The sequence below is a fragment of the Podarcis bocagei genome, assembly GCF_964188305.1.
Source record: "Podarcis bocagei genome assembly, chromosome: 9".
In the NCBI taxonomy this organism is placed as follows: domain Eukaryota; kingdom Metazoa; phylum Chordata; class Lepidosauria; order Squamata; family Lacertidae; genus Podarcis; species Podarcis bocagei.
This window is the reverse complement of record NC_138134.1, coordinates 69,098,300-69,120,116: the sequence shown is the minus strand read 5'-3', so window position 1 is coordinate 69,120,116 and position 21,817 is coordinate 69,098,300. Positions and strand designations below refer to the sequence as shown.

At 39.4% G+C, this 21,817-nt stretch overlaps 2 protein-coding genes across 2 annotated transcripts in view; one reads left to right on the top strand and one right to left on the bottom strand.

Annotated features, from left to right (window-relative positions):
• The window catches only part of BMP2K (BMP2 inducible kinase), a 44,115-nt gene extending 23,269 nt beyond the window's left edge, over window positions 1-20,846 (top strand). Inside the window, exons 10-16 of the mRNA XM_081207500.1 lie at window positions 1,946-2,103; window positions 2,743-2,924; window positions 3,678-3,770; window positions 6,184-6,365; window positions 6,592-6,749; window positions 10,672-10,785; window positions 14,677-20,846. Of these exons, the coding sequence (XP_081063626.1) occupies window positions 1,946-2,103; window positions 2,743-2,924; window positions 3,678-3,770; window positions 6,184-6,365; window positions 6,592-6,749; window positions 10,672-10,785; window positions 14,677-16,103 (2,314 nt within the window). The 3' untranslated portion in view covers window positions 16,104-20,846. The remainder of the gene's footprint in view (window positions 1-1,945; window positions 2,104-2,742; window positions 2,925-3,677; window positions 3,771-6,183; window positions 6,366-6,591; window positions 6,750-10,671; window positions 10,786-14,676) is intronic.
• The window catches only part of PAQR3 (progestin and adipoQ receptor family member 3), a 138,219-nt gene that overhangs the window by 104,547 nt on the left and 11,855 nt on the right, over window positions 1-21,817 (bottom strand). The gene's annotated exons all lie outside the window — the stretch shown is intronic.

The window sequence follows — 21,817 nt, the reverse complement described above, 5'->3', positions numbered from 1 at the left end:
GTTGATGATAATAATGGTGCTTCTGAAATGGGTCCCCTAAACAACAACAACAACAACAACAACAACAACAACAACAACAACAACAACAGATATGATTAAGTATTATCACCATCATCCATATGATGCCTGGGTTCCCACCCACAAAAAACATTTGAAACAATGCCTGCTGTAGGGCATGCAGCAAAGACAGGAAAGGATTTCCATATCCTCCCTCCTCCCCAAAATCAACTAAGGCCCCGCTCAAGCAGCTTCTCTGCTCCATGTGCATGTAGGCAATAAAACTACAGCAGCAATGGGAAGATTTGCATGTTTCTTCCACACACCACATTTTCAAAAAGTGATTCAAGGAGGTACCTGCTCCACATGCTCAGCAGGCAACAAAACAAGTGACATACAGTTCCTTTGTTTCTTCCTTTACCCCACATTCTTTAAAAGCGTCTCAAATAGCTGGCCACATGACCCAGAAGCTGTACGCCGGCTCCCTCGGCCAATAAAGCGAGATGAGCGCCTCAACCCCAGAGTCAGCCACGACTGGACCTAATGGTCAGGGGTCCCTTTACCTTTATTTAAATAGCAAGTGGATCCATTGACCAGGAAATGGTTTCTGCACATGTTGCATCATAACTCTTTTTCTTGGAAGACTAGGGACATTTTTGAAATAGAAAAATGCATCTGTGGGCACTGATGGGGGCCACCAGTGCAAGTGGTGAATTGATTACTCCCACTACAAGAGAATGGAGATTGTGACAGTATGAGGTACACACACACACACACCCTTCTTAATCTACTTGAACAAAACGTGCTTGCACAGGTCTACAGTAGTAAAACGCACAACTTTGATCACACATTGCACAAGAAGAGTGAGAAGTTGCACAAATTCATAATATTACTGTCTCTATGTCTAATGTGGAGTTTCAACAAAGAACTGCTTTCAATGACTCATTTACCTGTTCTCAGTGGAATATTGCTTTGCAGAAAGGAGAAAACTGAGATGGATCTTAAATTGCTCCTCCGTTCTCATAAGGGAGGGAGCAGTTTCTGTCCACTTCAATCCACCTCCTCCCTACACAATGTACCGCAGCATTCAGAAGGGTCTCTCAACTCTCAGCACAAATGTGTGTGTGTGTGTGTGTGTGTGTGTGTGTGTGTGTGTGTGTGCGCTTGCAAGGATCTGTAGAGGGAAGGGGAAATTAATGAAAGTGAATTCCGTTTCTAGAAGGAAAGTTAGGATTCAAGTCATTGGAGTGTAGTAATTCAGTTAACACTGGTTAAGAGCTATTTTGAATCAGCTCTTAGCCAGTGTTAACCAAATTACTAAACCATGACTGACTGAACTCTGTGAAAAATTTAGTCCAATGATAGAGTTATTACTGAAGAAACCTTATAAATTACTTTATGTAATGACTGCAGACTGATCCAGTTTCAGAGATCTGTGAGTGCAACAGAAGTCTCAAGTCAACACTGAGCTATTGACTACCTGAAATAAGTTTGGCACTCTAGATCCCTCATGTGTTAGTTATGTATTGCAGTCAAATAACTTGTGCTGGTTATGGGCTGGGTGTGCAAAGAGGAAGACAGGAGACATTAAGGAAAGTGGCAGATTGAGCAGAAGCAGAGACTGGAATGAAATGAGAGGGAAATTCATTAGAGCACTTGATTTTGTGGATAGCAGTATTTTCATACTTGAGTGTACACTTGTTAGTTAAATTTACTGAATACACACCATAAAGATGTGTTGAATGGCACATGGAAGAATGCTGAATCAAGCTGTTGCTTCCTCGAAAGGAAAATATTTTTCAAGACCCTTCTTGTGGTAATTGCGCACATTGAGAGAATATATGGAAAGTTATTCTTGTATAAATGACAGTGCAGAAGATATGCTTCTAATCTTAACTATACCCTTCTTTTTGAAGTTCAGAAATTTCTAGAATCTCTTTCATTCTAGAATAACAGATGCCATTGGACCAACAGAAACCTCAATAGCACCACGACAAAGACCAAAGGCCAATACAAGCACTGCCACTTCTAGTGTACTAACAATTCAGAGCTCAGCAACACCAGTCAAAGTGCCAGTCCCTAGTGATTTCAACAATGGACAAAAAGGTAACTCTTCAAACTAATGGAGTGGATTTGAGTGAAAAGCATTATTAAGTGTGGAGATCAGATAGCACCTTTTTGCAAAGCCTTTGTGGATCCTTTTGACAACTATTTTGTTTTGATTCCTGTATATCTACAATTATGAGTTCCTCCTTTGCTTAATTGCCCAGTTGCATCATGGTATGAGAAGAGTTGCTACACAAAGTTGTGGTGACATACTGCTATGGAAAACTCAGTGCATGGTCCTTTTGACAGGAAGCCTATTCATTCATGAAAATGAACACTGGGATTGATGCACCTTTTTAAGGAGATATGTTAAATTGCAAATAGTTGTATTTGCATATTGTTGTGGTGCTGAAATTTCAGCTTAACAAGGCCAGAATCACTGGAGACTTAACTCCAGAGTTACAGCTGAGATTTGTCCCTATGAGACAGATTCATGGGCAGGGTGTGTGTGCCTTAAATGACTTAACTAAAGAAATACTTGCAAAGCATTCTGTAGAGGAATAAAGTACAAAGTTAATGGGTTTCTGTGGTGGTTTTATCTTGGAACAGAGAAGTTAAATGTGTAATTTACTAGGAAGCTTTCCGTGTTCAGACTTTAAAAATGCATTGAACAGATAATGTGCATTGAAAATATCCTAGGAGCCTCAAAATCTGGAAATAGCCAAGAGAGTATGTTGTCCCAGGGAACTAATCAGGCCCCACAGCAAAATAGAGTACTGCAACAACTACAGCAAGGTGACTGGAGGCTACAGCAGTTGCATCATCATCACCACCACCAGCAGCAGCAACAACAATTGATTCAGGATGCATACATGCATCAGGTACCAATGTGTTTTGGCTGTAGTACAAACCAGTTTTCAGGTTTGCCTCTTCTGTTATCAGTACAACTTTATAAATATAACTTGCTAACATTCAGTTGATGGTTGTGCTCACTTTGCCTTTGGAGAAGAATTTCCTGCCCATGTCAGACTAGTTACTTTGGGCGTTCAACTTCATTTGAGAGCCAGTGTGGTGTAGTGGTTAAGAGCGGTAGTCTCGTAATCTGGGGAACCGGGTTCGCGTCTCCGCTCCTCCACATGCAGCTGCTGGGTGACCTTGGGCCAGTCACACTTCTCTGAAGTCTCTCAGCCCCACTCACCTCACAGAGTGTTTGTTGTGGGGGAGGAAGGGAAAGGAGAATGTTAGCCGCTTTGAGACTCCTTAAAGGGAGTGAAAGGCGGGATATCAAATCCAAACTCTAGTTGGTTAGATTACATTTCTGGAGCTATTTGTTCTGCAAGTACCCCTCTATTATACATTCTCTGCTTATGGCATGCTGATCTGATTTATATTGGACACTGGGTGGGAAGAGAGTGAGGATAAGAAGTTGGAACAGTATGGTCCAGCTCTTATTTTGGAACAAAAGTTGACTTGTCTGACTTTTTCCTCTCTTACATAAAAGTAAGCATTTACAGTAAAAATACTAAGTGCAGCATCTCAAAGTGCTGCACATGCCCCAAGGACAATTATTTGTGTAAAATCACTTGATCAGCTGGTATTCATGACTGATAAGAATTTGTCCCTTTCTAAAACAGTATCAACAAGCAATGCAACAGCACATGATTCAACAGCAGCTTTTGATGCGCTCTGCTTACCTGCAGCAACCTTCCCCATCCTATCCAGCCATGGTAAGTTAACCTTTGAATACAAAATTCTGTTTACTTTGATTACTGATAAATATTACTACACAGATAAAGAAGGGTAATAATTAGCCACTTAAAAATTGACTGCCTTAAATAGCATGACTCTGTTGATGGCATATTTTCTTAACTAAAGTCACTGCTTTTTACAGAAACTGAAGGGAAAAGGAGGTATTTCTTACTCTACAACAGCAAAAACTAGCTCTCACTCCAGTGGTTCTTAACTTGTGCACTGGTACCATTCAGTCTCACTTATTGCCTCTGTACCATTGACTTACAAATAACTTGGTAATTGTGTGGTACAGACATGGTACAAACCAGGCACAGACATTGTAGGTAACAAGGGTATTGGTTTGTTTGTTTGTTTGTTTGTTTGTTTGTCTGTTTGTTACAAGATTATTAAATGGTACTGCATCTTTAAATGAGTACAGGATTTGTTAATATTACTGGTATTTTAAATACCAACAGTTTATATTCAACTAAGATAGCTTTCAAGAAATAGCTAGCCTGTTTAGCCAAATTGTCCTTTTATTCTTTTCACCCCAGTTAAACTCACCAAAACTTTAATGGAGGACTCCACTAGAAGTCTGTTTTTCTATCTCTTAGCTTTGTCTTTTTGTATTGTCCTGGAAATCTTCCCTCTAGTACTCCTAGCTTTTTAGGCTGCTTCCCACTTCTTCCCTCAACACTGCAAACTGGCGTGGAATCTACACACATTTAAAAACCGTTCTGAAAATGCTTTTTAAAAAAGTGTTTTAAAAATACATGGAATTTTCCATAAGGCTCACCATTGCCATCTAGTGTCACATTGTATATTGCACTTAAAACGTTTTATTTGCAGCTGTATAGCTGAGTCCAGGTTCTCCGTTCGTCTCTTCAGCCTAGGCCAGGTGATTTCAGCTATCTCTAGCAAGTCTTCAGCCACTAATCCACTCTACCTACCCTTTGGGTTCTCTTTCTTTCCCAGTCTTCTTCCTCTGCTGTCTTCTTCTGGCTGATTCCACAAACACCAACCACCAGCAACTACAACTAGCTGGCTTCTTTTAACTGCTGGCCAGCCTCTAGCCATATATACCCACTAGTCCAGCCCCAGCCCCAGCCAAGCACAACTGAAAATTCTGAATCTGCACCTACCCACCAATCAAAATTGCATACTACCTATCCTTCTTTTGCACGCTGAGAGTTCTAACCCACAGCTGTAAATTAAGATCAGTTCATCTTTGCACCTTAGATACATTACAGTATAAATGTCTGAACACATTACACAGTACTTGTTAAAACATAATTCAAAGTAACAGGTTTTCTTCACTGAAACATTGGTGCTTACTGCAGCAAAGCAGTGAATGGTGTATAGTACAGATAACATATTTATTGTTACTGGAGGATCTTCTGTGTTACATTTTATTTTTCCTGTATTTTTTTTGCTTATGAAACAACAGGCATCTATCAACAAAATGCATGCCTTATGAAATGTTTTAATTATGGAAGCAAGAGTTTCATTTCAGGAAAAGTGAATAAATCAAAGATTTTGAAAATCTTGAGTAAAACACTCACATATTTATTTGAGTCCATTTCCTTGCATAAGACTGTACCTTGGAAATAATACCATTAATTTTAGTGCTTCCAAAATGGACTTGATAGCTATAGTATATAGTTACTTAAGTGAAGAACAAATTCCCCTTGTGTTGAATACTGGGATATAAGTATTCTTGCCCATATTCACAAACAAACAAAACCATTTTGGCCATGTTGCCTCAATCTCACGATGAATTGAAATATTTTACTGTGCTTACACCATGTGAAAGTAAAGTCATATTTCATGTTTAGCATAATATAAAATCAAATGGATGTCAAATGCTTGGTTAGTTATGTCACACTTGTCAACTGATCTCACTCTTCCAAGTAATTCATTTTAATTTAATCGAGGGACCTAGGGAGCAATCCTATGTTTCGTTGGAGAAGTGCTCTAGGCTGTTGTGGAGCTACCTCTTCAGTCATAGGAGTCTGTGGTTGAGGTCCACCATGATGGTCTGAGGCCCTCCCTGAGGGATGAGGTAGGCAGAAATGGAAGTGCTCTGAGGGGGTATCCAAAGCTCCCATCTCAGGAGGGTCTCCATGTCAGCCACACTGCCCGCACCTTCTGCTCTGGCTGCTGCAATCCTGGTGTGGTTTAGAAAGTGGCAGTTCCTCCACCACAGACTCCCCACCTCTAACCTCAGTAGAATGGCTCTATTGATCCCATTGTTTAGTATCAGTAATGGTAAGTACATCTGTGTTGTTGATTCAATTTAGCTTTGATCATGTAGTTAAAGGTTATGTTTCTGCACACAATGAAATATAATTGTTTGTTGAAGGTACCATGATTTTTGGGAGGTTCACATTTTCTCCCTCTTTCTTTGAGGTGCAGCAGTACCAACAAGCTCTCCTACATCAACAAGCCCTTGTGAAGCAGTTGCAACCTCCGAAACATTCTCCTGAATTTCTTGCCTCTCCTCAGGAGTTCTCACCAGCCTTAATACCCCATTCTAAATCCTTTCCAACTCATGTTGGTGCAGCGTTGGACACACCTTATCCTACAAACAGGCAAGCCCCCTCAGTTGATGTTTGTAATGAGTACTGAGTATGATAGCCCTCCGCAATCTGATTCTTAGAATGCTGCTCTGATTTCTGTGGGACACCGTAATTGTTCATTATAGAATAATCATTACAGAATAAAATACCTTTTCCTCACAATTACAAAAGTGATTCATTTGATGTATTTTAAATTCTATTATCACCACAAGTAATTCTTTCAAATCAATTTTTACAGGACATCTGCCGCTGATGCTGAGTCTGTTTCCAGCTATCCAAAACAGAACGTCAGTAACCCTCCTGATATGTCTGGCTGGAACCCGTTCGGAGAAGACAATTTTTCCAAGCTAACAGAGGAGGAGCTGTTGGACAGGGAATTTGACCTTCTGAGATCAAGTAAGGGACGCTTGAAGGCTTATTTCGCTTCACAGTAAATAAGAGCTCTTTAGGTTCAACCGGCAGTGCCAAAGACTGTTCTGTTCCAGGGTCACACAGTCTTGTTGTAGAAAACATTCTGAGCGTTTGAGGACAGAACTAGGCCCGCTGTGTGTCTTGTCCTTCTGTCACAAAAATGTGTGCAATAGAAATTAATTGTTTAGCATTTGTATTAATACAAAGAATGTTAAGGTCATCTCTTGAATACTTACTTTTCTTGAGTGTGAAATTCAAAAACGGAAAATAATGGGATGTACAACAATGCAGAACACCAGTCAGCTGCTTGCATTGCTTCACTTCGCAGTTGTTCCCTTGCACACTAGAACAGAAGATTTTTGTCAGTCTGGAATGCTTTTTGAAAATGACTGAAAGAGGGGAAATGACCTAGTACATTATGTTAATGTTTTGTAATGTCTTTTGAGTGGCTTAATGTAAGGGCTGCTTTATTGTTTGGACACAATAGTTGAATAAACTCTCTTAAAAGTCAAAAAGCTAACGTGTTTACTTGCAATCACTTGCACCTCTGCTTGTTTTCTTCATACATAATTTTCACAGAAATGAGTTATGGAGAAGGTATAAGGTACAGGGCAGGATAGAGATTCTGAATTTTGCAGAAAACAAATCACTCCACATGTAAATGACACCTACGGTATATGAAATCGGTGATGCATTCTGGTGTCCTAAGTTTGAAAGTAACACTAGTTTAAAAGACTTGTAATTCAGTCATAAAGTCATGGTTTATTCTGAGCACAAGCTTTGAGGATCCCTTGAAATTTATTAGGGAAGGGAATTATTTGGGCTGGGGAGGGGGACAAGGTTTTATATTTTGATTTTGTTCTGTGAACCACCCTGATACCTCCAAGTATAGGGTGGTATATAAATTCAATAATAATAATAATAATAATAATAATAATAATAATAATAATAATAATAAGTCATTATGTAGCATGCAGACAAAGAAATGTTGATTTTTCTGCTATGTTAGTATTTTCTAATGTTTTTTCACATAAAGGAAAGCATTAAAAAGTCAGAAAGGCATTTTCACATCATATTTGGAGCCATAGGAAATGAAGTTTCCAGTCCTCAGTGCAACCATTCTGTGGGCAGTAGTTTTGAAAATCAGGCTTATTTTGGTAGGCATATTAAAAACATGATTGGGAATCTTTCACATTTGCATTGAAAGTCTGCGGATAAGCTGAGTAGAGCTGATCCTTTCAATGTCTCAATAGTGAGTTTGAAGACTTGGCCATTCTCAACTGTCAGTTGCCTTATTTTGCCATATTGTGCTTGACATCCTGATTACGTTTTGACACCTGACGTTGCCATATATTCTTTCTTACGTAACTAAAGTATACTAAAGAAGAAAGTATAGAAGACTTGACAGTCCTCAGCTTTGCAAGAATGTTCTTTATTTAGCTGAACCGTTACTGGATCAAAAAAGAAGTGAACAAATCATATATGCACAGTGTTTTCTATTGCATGCTGAGAATTTTTGTCTTGTAGAACTGGAAGGCTGTGTGAGTGAGAGGCTTTCGAGTGTCCTTTGGAGTTGTTAGATGAACAGCATGTCCAAACCCCGAGTATTAATGAAATTAACATTTACACTGTGGGAGAAAACTGCAACAAAAGTGTAGTACTGATTTGTATGTATCAGATAAAACGTCACAAGTTTCCTTGTTTCTGATGAACTACCATTATATCTGGAATTGTAGTTTCCCCACTAAATTAATAGAAGATTCTAATTACTGTTTATGCCGTAATAACTTTTGTATGCTTCACTGTTAGTAGTTGTTTTGCATCCTGATCAATAAACAGAATGTTATTTAAAGTGGAGCTGCTAGAACTACTTCAGCATTTTTGCTGCACTGTATGTACTCAATAATACAGTCTAAATGAGCTAGGTAATGTGTGGAAGTGAGACAAATAAGGATCAGTGTTGGCAAATTGGAAAAAAAACCCTCCAGTTTCTGTTTTGCCCCCTAGTTTTAGTGATCTGAGAGCAAGAAGGATACATTTTAATTGTGGTTTGACTAGTGTACACAATTATTTAACACTACAACAAATACTGTTCCTCATAGTGTGAAGAAGTCACGCATAATAGCCTTGAAATGTACATTACTTAAATATTTCTTCATGAACTTTCTGTATTTAGTCTGTCCTCCCCACCCCTTTCTGGTGGTCACACTTGAATCAGGTCTAAGACAACACACCAATCTTCTACCGTGGCTTTTTTAGTGTTTGCATAGAACATGAACCTTTATAAAAGCCTCAGTTGGCCAAATTACTTTTATATAATTAGCAACGCAGCATAATAAGCTGACTGAATGTTTCAATCAATCCTGTTTGTAAGTTGCGCTTATGTATTCCGAGAATGAGAATTAGTTATGCTCTTCAAAAAGCATTTTGATATGTATGTAGAAGAGAAACTGACCTATATCAAAAATTGGTTGGCTGTTGAGTTTCTTTCTCTTGCAAAAGAAGGAATATAAAACTTAAGGAAATTTAAGCACCTTTTTATTTTGCCAAAACATGGCTTTGCTGTCCACAGATTTAAATAATTGCTTAAGGAATATTTTCCATTCACTGTGTTTTTTTAAAAAAGGTTGAACATACAACCTTACCTGTATTGTCCCTTACAATGTTACAATTCTAATTAAAAATATTTACATTTTGTTGTCTTCGTTCATCACTACATGACCTTGGCTCTGTGAATACTCAACATCTATATTTCATTCAGCAAATAGTAAAGATTTCTAGACAATTGGGGCATGTACAAGGAAAAGTGCACTAGCTCTAAAGTTGCTTTTTCAATTTTTATACTGTTTAATTATTTTAATGTGACAATTTTGATGCGAGTAGCTGAAACTGTCTTTAATGACTATGGCTTGAACTCAGATTTGCTTGCATAGGTGGCAGTTTCCCTCTCTGTCCCCCATCATGTATCCTTCTGAAAAGTAGCCTCTGTGGGTTTGGGGGGATCCTTCAGACTAACATGGGATGGGACCTGGCAGACTGCAGTGTGCAATTTGTCAAAATTGGGAAAAGGTGCTCAGAAGTGGCATGGGGGTGGGCCCTGGAGGCTGTGGTGTAGGGGAGGGAGCAGGAAATGCCACAGTGTGAACTACTCTACTTCTGCAAGTCTGGTTTCAAGCCAATATGATCTGGATCAGAATTGGAAACTTGTTTAGAATGCTAAGATGCTTTTTTCGAATTGCTAATTACGGATTTTTTTCAGAGGGATATTTGAAAAATACACGGGCTGGAATCTAAACACTGACTTGGGTAGGCTCAAACACTTGCACGTTTCTCATAGTTTACGTTGAACAGCAGACTTAGAACTAAGAGAAGAGCTGCAGCAACAAAATGGCGAATCCTCTGATTCAAGGAAAAGTACAGAATTTTAACCTCACAGACTTTTCAGCAATTTTGATTGTTCTTCTTTTCTTTTCTTTGCTAAATGTCTGTTGGTTCTCTGCGGGCTGCTCCATATTTGTGTGATGGAAAACTTGCTGGAAGTGGTGGTGCAACTTGCTATTTCACCTCACTAGCTCGGTTGCAGGAAGTTGATAAGGCTTGAATCAGTCATTGTTTTTATAAGACCTGTTGTTTTTTTAATAGTGTGGCCTACCATGAGTCTTTAGGTCAGGGCTACCCATATTACTATTTTAGGAATTTATGGACAAACCCCACTGAAACTATTGAAACATGGACGTGCATAATTCCCCTTCTATTTCTGTGGGGCTTTCAATAAGAGTCTTGGGATGTTGTGCCCATGAATTTTTTCAAGAGATGGTAATAAGATACATCTGTTTATTTTCAGCTGGCGTAAAAACTGCCATTTTTATTTTACTTTTTTGTTCTGTTTTCGTTTTTATCCTTGCAGATAGGCTCGTGGAGAGGAGAACTTCCTCAGATAAGAATGTGGAGCCACATTCTGTTCCACAGAACCATCCTCCAGAAGATCCCTTTGGTTCTGTACCTTTCATTTCTCACCCAGGCAAGTTACATAATGTAACATCACTGCTTTTCATTTAAATATACCTTGATAGTGCATTAGGTTCGTTCTTGAAATTAATACTTGCTTCAGTATCTTTCCTATTCCTGCTGCTTATCTAACCCAGAACATGCCTGATAACTAACACCAGATACTGAATTTTAGAAGACTTTCCCCGCTATTAAACTTACTGGAATGTTCATTGCAGTGTTAATCCTTGCAGTATTTCTGTATTTTCATATTTCTACTGCATATTTACGATATTCAACAGCTGATCAACTGCACAAGCTCTGGGCTGGTCACCTGCCTTACATAATTCAGAAATGTGTTTTAAAGTGTCTCAGCATATTGGGAAGATCCTATTAAGTGATACGCATGCCGTTCACAATTAGTTGCAACTTGCTGGACTCTTGTCCTTATTTCGATACTTAATTGGAGTCCAGATATAAAGATTCATCAATGCCTACTGAACCCTAGGTGCAGAGACTTTCATGTATCCAAATAGATTTTTGGGGTTTTTAGGGAGGTGGCAAAATCACCCTTAGCTGTGCCAGTCTTCCTATCTAGGACGAACCTTTCTTTTCTGTGTTTTGCTAGAATTTAGTTGCATTTCACTTAAATTTAGTTTTATCTCTTAACTGGTTGAGGTTTGTTGGGTGACAACTGTTGGTCACATTCAACTGAAAAGAACTTAAGTGGTTTTAAGTCCATTGAGTATGTCTTGGATGTCACCCTTTTGATTTGTTTCTGTATCACAAAATCTCAATTAAAATCAAACCAACATAACAAACTCAAAGTACATTGAGAAGTACCAAATGAGTCACCTGACACTGATGGGCCATCAATGCCTTGTTCCATTTTGTCCTGGTTCTTCCTGGATTCTTAAGCTGTTATATCACTATCCCACCAAATGCTAAAAACTTTCCTGAAGGGCTGTCTTCAGATGTCTTCTAAAAGTCATATAGTTGTTTTATCTGTTTGACATCTGATGTGAGGGCATTCCACAGGGTGGGTGCCATTACCGAGAAGGCCCTCTCCCTGGTTCCCAGTAACTTCACTTCTTGCAGTGGGGGAACTGCCAGAAGGCCCTCAGAGCTGGACCTCAGTGTCCAGGCTGAAGGATGGGGGTGGAAACACTCCTTCAGGTGTACAGGGCCGAAGCCATATAGGGCTTTAAAGGTCAGCACCAACACTTTGAATTGTACTTCGAAACCTACTGGGAGCCAGTGTAGATCCTTTAGGACTGGTGGTATATGGTCCCAGTCACCGCTCAAAGGTAGCCCCACATAGAATGCATTGCAGTAGTCCAAGTGGGAGATAACCAGAGCATGCACCACTCCGACGAGACAGTGTGCAGGCAGGCAAGTAGGGTTCCAGCTGGCATACTAGATGGAGCTGGTAGATAGCTGCCCTTGACACAGAATTAACCTGTGCCTCCGTGGACAGCTGTGAGTCCAAAATGACCCCTAGGCTGTGCTCCTGGTCCTTCAGGGGCACAGTTACCCCATTCAGGACCAGGCAGTCCCCCACACCTGCCTGCCCCCTGTCCCCCAGAAACAATACTTCTGACTTGTCAGGATTCAACAAAAGACAATTATTGAGGCATGTGTTTAGAGCCACCCTCTAGCCTCAGTTTGTAAAATTTAAATTACAATAATGGAATCAAGACAAGAAAATTCTCACTGTTTCAGATGACTACAAATTCAGTTTGTCTTTTGCTAGTTCCTTATCACTGAAAGAAACAATTTTCTCAGTTTCTACTTGATCACTTTCATCATCAATAAATAGAATACAAGAGACTTCCATATTATAGACAAGTTTAAAGTCCAGCTGTGTATTTGATAAAGACATACAGAAACATACATAATTTCCAGGTTTCGTCTGTCCCTCAAAATAAAGCAGCCTCTAAATCTGTCCGTGTTTGTCATCTGCCTCTCTGCCTGTTGCCAAAAAACAGTGCAGATTTAGTTGATGTGTCTCAGTAATCCTTGGTGCTGACATGTGGCAAATTGTTGTGAAATGATGATGGCAGTATGTTACCAATTCAGAAGGAGATTTAAAATGGTTATGCCTCTGCTTTCTCTCAGTCCCTGAAATGATGAACTAGCAGAAGGCATGTAATTACTCCAGTTGTTACAAGCCATTCATCCTCTTATAATCGGATGTCTAGAAAAAGAACATCAGAACAGAAATATTCCTTGAAGATTGGGATCTTATGATTAGATGTTCTACCTGCATTGAATTTGAAGGAAGAACAATAGCCTTATACAAGAGGCAAACCTGATTAGAAGAGATGTAATCTGCACAATACATTACAAGCAGATGTTATGCCACAAAGTTCTTCAGCTCTTCATAAATTTAGATTTGAAATGTTTGTTGCAACAGTTTGGAGATTACTTCAAATCTTTTTCTACATGTTGATCTTAAAGCGCCTTATTACAACATTATCATGGCATTAATTTAAAAGTGAACTTGAGATTTTCCTCCTCTTGAGCATTTGCCCAAATATAACAATGTTAAATGAAATATGGATTTGTTTGGTCTGAGCTGAATTGATTTTGAAATAGGTTAGTGCCTCTTGTGTGCGGAAACATTTTAAAAATAGCATTCTGTGAGAGAAGTAGTGCTGAATTACTTACTAGGACTCTGACTTGGGCCTAGGATAATTTTGAATGTGGTGCTCCTATAAAGATAAATTAGAAATCTGTGTTCATAGAATCATAGAATTGTAGAGTTGGAATGGACCATGAGGGTAATAAAGTCTAACCCCTGCAGTGCAGGAACCTTTGCCCAACATGAGGCTCGAACCCACAACCCTGAGATTGAGAGTCTCATGCTTTACCGACTGAGCTATCCCAGCTTCAAAGAAAATAAGATGGGCCTTTTAAGGTATGCAGAAGAATAGAAGCACCTACAAAGCTCTACATGAGCTCTTGGTTCAGATCTCATATCAACAAAGAACTTACTACATCTTAAAAATTGTCTGCCCTAAGGGAGGAAGAAATAGTTTTCTGTTTTCCACATGTGAATAAAAGAATGCTCGTGCTGATAGCCATTTGAAAATTGGTATTCCAACAACAAGGTTGTGTTATACTCATGTGGAAAGATTAAGCTTTTTAATCTTACAAAATTACATCCATGTAAACAAGTACAGTATCCACGCAAATGTTGAAAATGGCGGGATTTAGATGGCATGGACATCTACATTTCTGTTATTACAGCTATTCCTTTGGGAAATCTACATCAAGAGATGAAATCTACATTTTAATTTGACTTAGAAGAACCTGACACTGGGAGTAAACCTGAAATAGCCTGAAGATCTAATCACCTGATCTTTCTACTCATTCCTATTTTTTCTTAAAATGCATGTGCAGATTTATTTTGAATTATTTTTATGAGACTGTAGAGAGCGAAGGTTCTTGAATATTGAGATCAGAGTGCAGGTTCTTCCCCCACCCCCCAAAAAATATTCCTTGGGTACTAAGCAGTTAAGAATGGAGTGCCCATGCTCTGCAAGTATAGGATAGTTTCCCAGGGCCATTAGATTTCCCACTATTGGAGGGATAACAACTAGCTATCATCTAATGGGCTGTTGCCTTGATTCAGAAGAGCAGGTATTTACTTAGGTATTTTTTGCATATCCTAGGGTGGTTGAAATGGGGTCCTCTTCACATTACATAATACATATGCAAATCCCATAATGCAGCAAATGCTGTACAATGAAAAATAAAATTTTCTCATTTGCCTTCATTTATTGTGAAGTCTAGCACCACTATTAAAAAAGGAAATGTGGTCCATCTCAATGTGTAGTAGCAGTGTTAAACGTATACAGTATGTTTATCCGGAGTGTGGAAAATTAAGAAGAAATTGAAGTTCTCTTGCATATTCTTTCAGGTTCCCCAGGAAATGAAATTAATAACTCAGACAGCAGCCTAGAGAACAAGGTAGGGAGCCCAACCAAAAATGAGAGGTCAAGCCAGGCTATTGGGGACCGTGAAAATGTAAAGAAGGTGAGAGAAGGAAACACGAAAAAAGGAAATGATGAATCAGAGAGTGACTTTGAATCAGATCCTCCATCTCCTAAGAGCAGTGAGGAAGAGGAGCAAGAGGATGAAGTCTTGCAGGGCGAGCCTGGAGATTTCATTGATGACAACGATACCGAACCAGAGAACTTTGGCCAGCATCCTCTTCTAATGGATTCTGATGAAGATGCAGAAGATGATGATAAACCAAGTTCTGACTCTGATTCTTGTCATGCTAGGCCTGTGGATGAGATGCCTTGCAGCAGATACAGAGAAGGGACTACCAGTGTTGAAAACAGGGAGCCTAATGTAACATTTCCCATGTTGACTGAATTGCCAAATACAGTAACCAAGGTGAGCCCCAAACAAGAATTTGATGTCTTTGGAGCAGTTCCATTCCTTGCTCTTCATTCTCAAGAGCCCAAGCAAAATGATAGCAAAGGTTTCTCTCCCCAGGCTACGCTCCCAGGCTTAGACCAAGATCAGGATGATTTTGATGTCTTCACCAAAGCCCCATTCAGCAGAAAAATATCTCAGCAAGATGACTTGATTTCAGGTTCTGAAAACCAACCTTCTCCCATATCGCCCAAAAGTGTGGATGCTTTTGGCTGTATCCCATTCCCTCATTCCATCCCAAAGAATGACGAGAGTAAAGAGGACCTGTTTGGGCTTATCCCGTTCGAGGAGATAGCAGGGAGCCAACAGCAGCAAAAAGTGAAGCAGCAACGCAATCTGCAGAAACTCTCCTCTCGCCAGAGACGCATGAAGCAGGAAGTATCAAAGAACAATGGGAAGCGCCACCATGGTACGCCAACTAGCACCAAGAAGACCTTGAAGCCCAGTTACCGCACACCAGAAAGAGCCCGCAGGCACAAAAAAGCTGGCCGTCGGGACTCCCAGAGTAGTAATGAGTTCTTGACAATCTCTGATTCCAAGGAAAATATAAGTATTGCCCTTTCAGATAGCAAGGACAGAGTCAACCCTCTACAAGCAGATGACGGTCTTCTGGATCCCTTTGGAGCAAAGCCTTTCCACCCTACGGAACTGGTGCTGCTTCCACAGCATCAAGGTTTGGGTGATCATTGTGGAGACTATAATGCAGTAGTTCCTGGTAGACCTAGACAGAGTTCACTACTTGGTACCATTCATTCTGGCGATGGGATAAAATTAACAGATGATTTTGGGGCAGTTCCTTTCACGGAATTTGTTGTGCAGACTGTGACATCTCAACAAAGCCAGCAGCAACAGACAGTAGAGTTGGATCCTTTTGGGGCTGCTCCATTTCCTTCCAAACAATAGATTGAACCAGGAGCACTGTTGCATTATTTAAGGATTTTCTGTACCACCATAAGCTATCTGGTTCAACTGAGGAGAAACTTTTTTTCTTAGTACAATTGATTCATTTCTCAGTAGAGAACCTCATATTTTAAAATCTGCTATCTTAAGCATACAATATTGAGATGGCGAAGAGGTAAAAGAATTTCACTAAGACCTCCTGATCTCTTTTCAAAAGCTCCTATCTGTTGTTGCAGCTACTGCCTATTACTTTATCAACAAACAGCCATGGTGTCCTTTTTACCATGTACTCTTCACCAAAGAGGTCGTTACAAGAAAGGTCTGATTTGAGGTGTGTTATAACTGGCCTGAGGGGAATGAGAAAATGCCTAAATATGTAAGAAGCTGGATTGATCTGGGACTGCTTCACTTGCTTGTTGTGGGATCTCTCCTAAAACATCTCTGAACTTCTGAGGTCTCTGACTTGACATTAGATTCCTAAACATCACAAAAAACCCAAACCTTTGTAGCTGTGGTTCCCAGAACTCTGCTTCCCTCCCCCCAGTAAGTGCCATTAATGTCAAACAGGGATAGTTCTAACTCTTAAGATCTCAAGAACTTAGTGGAATACAATATTAGATAAAATTGGGAATCAAGGAGGAAAATAAAAATACACAGCTGGATTCTGCAGCACTTTGAAGATTATACTGTTCCAGTTTGGTTTACCTGCATATACAACATTCGACAAGACAGAGAAGACAAAAGCCGGAAATTTGGTGGCAAGTTCTAACCTGTACAGCTCTATGATAAAGTAGGATTTTCACCTAATGTATTTTTCTAGGGTTTTGTACTCCGTGGTATACCCTAGAAATGTCTTTTGAATCACTCTCACTTAACTCGTCCCATTTAATATTTTTGAGTGCATTCTGTCTCACAATATTGTACTTATCTTGAGAGTTCATACAAAATATACGTAACTCTAAAGAAACTTTTAACTTGAATTTAGGCAGTTTCCAGCACTGGAGGTGTAAAAACTGAAGCCTTTAAAAAAAATGATGCTGATTTGAGTCTGCTACCAGTAAACTGCATAGTAAACCACCAATGCCTTACAGCCAGGACCATTGTCCTGTCATACTTTTACCTCTGAGCCATTTGGTGCCCTTGAGACACAGTTTAAAAACATGTAGAACTTAGAAGGTGAGTATTTGATGCATTTCTGAACTTCCCACGTGGACAAAGGTGTTCATAATGTCCTTGGCTGTCTGTGGCCCATTCTTGACTAGCTGCGGGAGCTCTGGCAGAATATGTTTCACATTTCAGTTCCTTGGGCTACAATCTAGTCCAGCTTGGCTTTCTTTTAAACATGTAGGTAACACTGTAGGTTTAAACACTTTTAAACACTGCAGTAAGCAGCTGCTCCTAAATCATACAGAAGTGAGTGGTCAGGATCCATGGAACACTGCAATGTAGTTCCAGTGCCTATGCAGAAGCAGCTGACCCCTTGCTCCCATGAAATATAGCAAACTATTTCTGAAACTGAAATGTTTCATATGTATTGGGTCAACTGTATAAAAGGAGTCAAAATCCTACTTCATGCATACAAGCCTGAAATGTTTCTGGATCCTGGGCTTTGCATAGCCATTCACATTGTAAATCTGACTTTACGCAAAAGGTACAAGAACTGGGCTCTTCAGGTATTGTTTACCTGACTTGAATATGAACTTGTGGGATTAAGAAATCTAAAACAGTTACTGCCCTGGGTGAATGACTTTCCGTAAATGCTTTCCCAGCAGTGGACTCTTGCTCTCCAGCTGCTGTGCAGAAGCAAAATATCAAAAGAAACTTTTTTGTGTGTGTAACATGATTCTAATACAGGATAAATTTGACAGAGGCAGAAGAACAAGATGCTTTAAAAAATGAGAACTTTAAGAAAATTTGATGGTTTTTTGGGCGATCAAAATATGATTGGAAGCTCTCTCCAGATATATGTTTCTAGTCCTGCAATGTACCACTCTTTTGTCATATCAAGCACAAATCCCAGGTCAGTTAGATGTCTTGTCATTCTAAATATTTCTGTAAAGCACATACGGCAAAAAAATGGCTAACTGTGCACATACCTCAGAATGCCTGCTCTTTTATTCCTGTGCCAAAGCCTCTTTGAGCTAAATACAGGTTTTGTAACAAAGGTTTATTAAAACTGTAACCGGACAGCTCTATTGAAGTGCTGCTTCAACTGTGACAAGATTTCCTACCCATGAAGAGATCAGCTGCGTGTTCCCAGCAAATGAGCACACAAATAGATGCAGAGAGCAAACATGTATATGTCCCTCGTGGTTGTTTCTTCTATGGAAAGGTTTTCTGTGGATCAAACGTACAATGTTTGAAGCAGGTTGGAGTTGCAGAGTTAATCCAGAGCTGTCCACAACTAGCCGATTCCAATGTAATAACTTCTACTTGTGCGCTTGTAAGGTCTTAAGTGCTTTCAGGTGGCACAAAGTAGGCACAGCAGCTCTGGTAGTCAAGTTAACAGTCCCATTAAAAGTAGTTGACCATGTTGAGTTTGACAAAAAAAAAAAAAAAAAAAGGCTCAGGAACAGTATCTAGTGTCTGATCTTAACCTGGCATCCGGTTGGTAGCCAGCTTTTATATTCCAAGCTGTCTGAAAAATCCTTTCCACAAGACTCCATGTGCTGTGTAATACGAACACTAGATTTAGAGCAACCTGGTCATTTAATTATTTGTAGTAACCTAAAACCATTGCCTGCATTTGTCAGAGGGGTTTTCCATATATCTGTACTACATGCCTAGTTATTGGCAGATAATTCCATTCTGAACATTTTGTTATTGAGATATGGAATGCCTTTGACCCAAGATGAAAGTAAATCTTATCCTGCAATAATTCAAAGGCAGTGGGGAACGTAGAAGCAACACATTTGCATTGTTCTAACAGTTTCGCTACTATTTATCCTAAGAGTTTGTTGGTATAGAAAATATACACATTTTTCTCATTCATCACTTCAGGTCCTGAGACACACTTTTCAGCAGTCTCTTGGAAGACACCTGCACTGCTTGGTTCATGCCATTAGCTTGGCAGTGTAGAGTTAATAATGGATGCAACTCTGCAGGACTGGGCCATAGGCAAAACGTCTGTAGCATTACCCTTTAAGGCCAAAATAAACGTGTGGCCATTGAGATTGTTGCCAATATTCTTTGCTTTCTCATAGGGCCTTGCTTCACTTATTACTGATTGCATATGACTTTATTTTCATAGGTTTTTGTAAATAAGAACTTCTGTTGATTTTCCTTTGTGGTTGCCGGGGTATACTGGCAGACCCCACAGAATTAATTTCTCCCTATGTTTGTTTGTTGCTAAAGAGCTGCAGAAAGCAGGTTTAATAATTTCCTTCAGTTCTGGACTTCATTGAAAGAAGTGATTGGTAGTTTGGGAGAAATATTTTTGCTTGCATTGTGTACATGCACATATATTTGAAATCCAGCCTACAATGGTCTTTCCTAGAACCATAGGAAGATTGTGAAGTATTAGTTCATATCAGTGGCCACCAGATGGAGGATTTTTCACTACTCCAATGGTTTGACCTTTCCAATTAGCATATAGCAGACAGCTGGGTACATCTTCTAAAATCAGCTGCAGAATTAGTTCATCTTGAAGCAGTGTTGCGTGTTACTTCTGACATGATGGTCACCCTAAGGTGCTTTTATTGTACAGATTAATATAGCAGACATGCTCCTAAAGGTTTAAAAGCAACAGGATCTGGTTCAATGTTAGCCATCATTGGTAAAATCAGCTCATGGTTACTATACCATCACCCAAATTTGTGTGATTCAGTTCTTTGAAGGTACAGTTGTTGATCTTGGTAAAAAAAACTGAATCCATACCCCTATCCAAATATCAGTAGGGGTGGGTGCTTACTACTTCCATAATTATTCTGTAGAAAAGGAGGCCTATATCTTACAGCTTGACCCTGTATCTCTTGAACTAGGTTACATGTGTCTGGTAATTTTAGAGGGACAGGAGCAATGCCCAAGCTTCGGGAGGAGGGCTGCCTAAACGTCTGTCCTTTTCACCCAGAAATAACTACTGTGAGATTGAATGGCTGTAGCTACTACTGTGAGAATTGCAACTAGAGTCTATCTGAAGATTTTTTTTTATATGATAGGGTGTATTTTTATAGAGAGAAACATATATAAAACATACATGCACACATCACATCTCTTGGAGTTTGTGATCTAAAACAACATTGCAGTCACAATCATTGTCATGGCGTTGGAAAAATAAGTATAGCCAAAAGCTGCTAAGAGTAATAAGGAAATGCAAAGGACTGGCTGCCCAGTTATTTTTCTAAAGCACTTCACTGAAAAGAAATAAATAAAAGTAATAGTGTCGATAGCCAAGTTTTGTTTCTGTGACTAAGAACATCACTCAAGAATAAAACAATGCTATATTTTAATTGCTGGCAAACAGCTTTAAGTGCACTTTTCAAATGACACTTCCATTTCTTGTCAAGACTCAAAATTTCTAAAGCTTTTTTTGTTGTGTGTGTACCACTAAAACAACTTTTGTGTGAAATTAATGTAGCTGAGAACAACTGTCAGTTGTTACTAAATAAATATACCAGATGCCATGATTCTGTAAACCTGTGTAATTTTTACAACAGAGCCGGGGTGTTCTAGATCTTGCCATGCAAAATGCTAATTGAGTTTCCTGTGTATGTTGCCTCATATGAAAAAAAAAAACTTATTGCATTACTTACGCCTCCTGTTGTTTCTTTTGCTGCAGTCAATGCCAGTAATTATCTCGTTTTGTGAACTTATTTAATGACAATCAACAAACCTATGAACAAGATGCCCTAAGCATCTTGTTTTGATACTTGTTCCAAGGACTTGGGCTACCATATCTTAAGCAACACCGGACATCGGTTTGGCTTTATATCACGTCAAGTTTTGTCGTACCATCTGACAGAACTTTGTGAGATTTAGTGTTTTGTGACAGCTCTGAGGCTGCCGATACCTTTAGTGCTTTTCAGAACTACAGCTTTAAGAGTTTCTTTGAGGGAAGCAATGCCAGTGGTAGGACAGATGTACTGCAGAGAGTCATGGTCTGAGACAAGTTGGGTTGCAACATGAGCACTACCACAATGCAAAATATATGAGTAAAGATTAAGAAATGGGTTCCCAAATAGTTTTAAGTTGGCGCGGAGTCTGAAAAAAGTTGACAATACCTGGTATATAGAACCCTGTTTTCTTCCATCGGCCCCTGTTGAAGCATCTAGACACCATATATATGGAAGGTACAGAAATAATACTGAGAATATGAACAATGGTTCGGCATAAAACAGCCTTCTCCCCATTGGTTCTTCTAATCCAGTCTTGATTAGCAGCCATTCTGCAAGATAATCTTCAGCTACATTAAAAGGAGAGGCCATTCCCCCCTGTGCAGCTCAGGCCTCTATAGAGCCCAACACATTGCTTGTCTCTCTCACACAGAAGAGCAAGTACATTTGCCAACAAACAATTTTATTCACAGAGGAGCTATTTACATAATACATATTGGTACAACTTGAATAGATTGCAACAACTTTCCTTTGTACATCTAGTTGAACATGAATAAAGGAATCAAAACATTTTTTAAAGGCACAGCAGTATGTGTCACTGTATTTAAGCAAGGCTTATAGTGTAACTTAAAAATGAGGCTCCAACAGCAGATAATTGTACACATT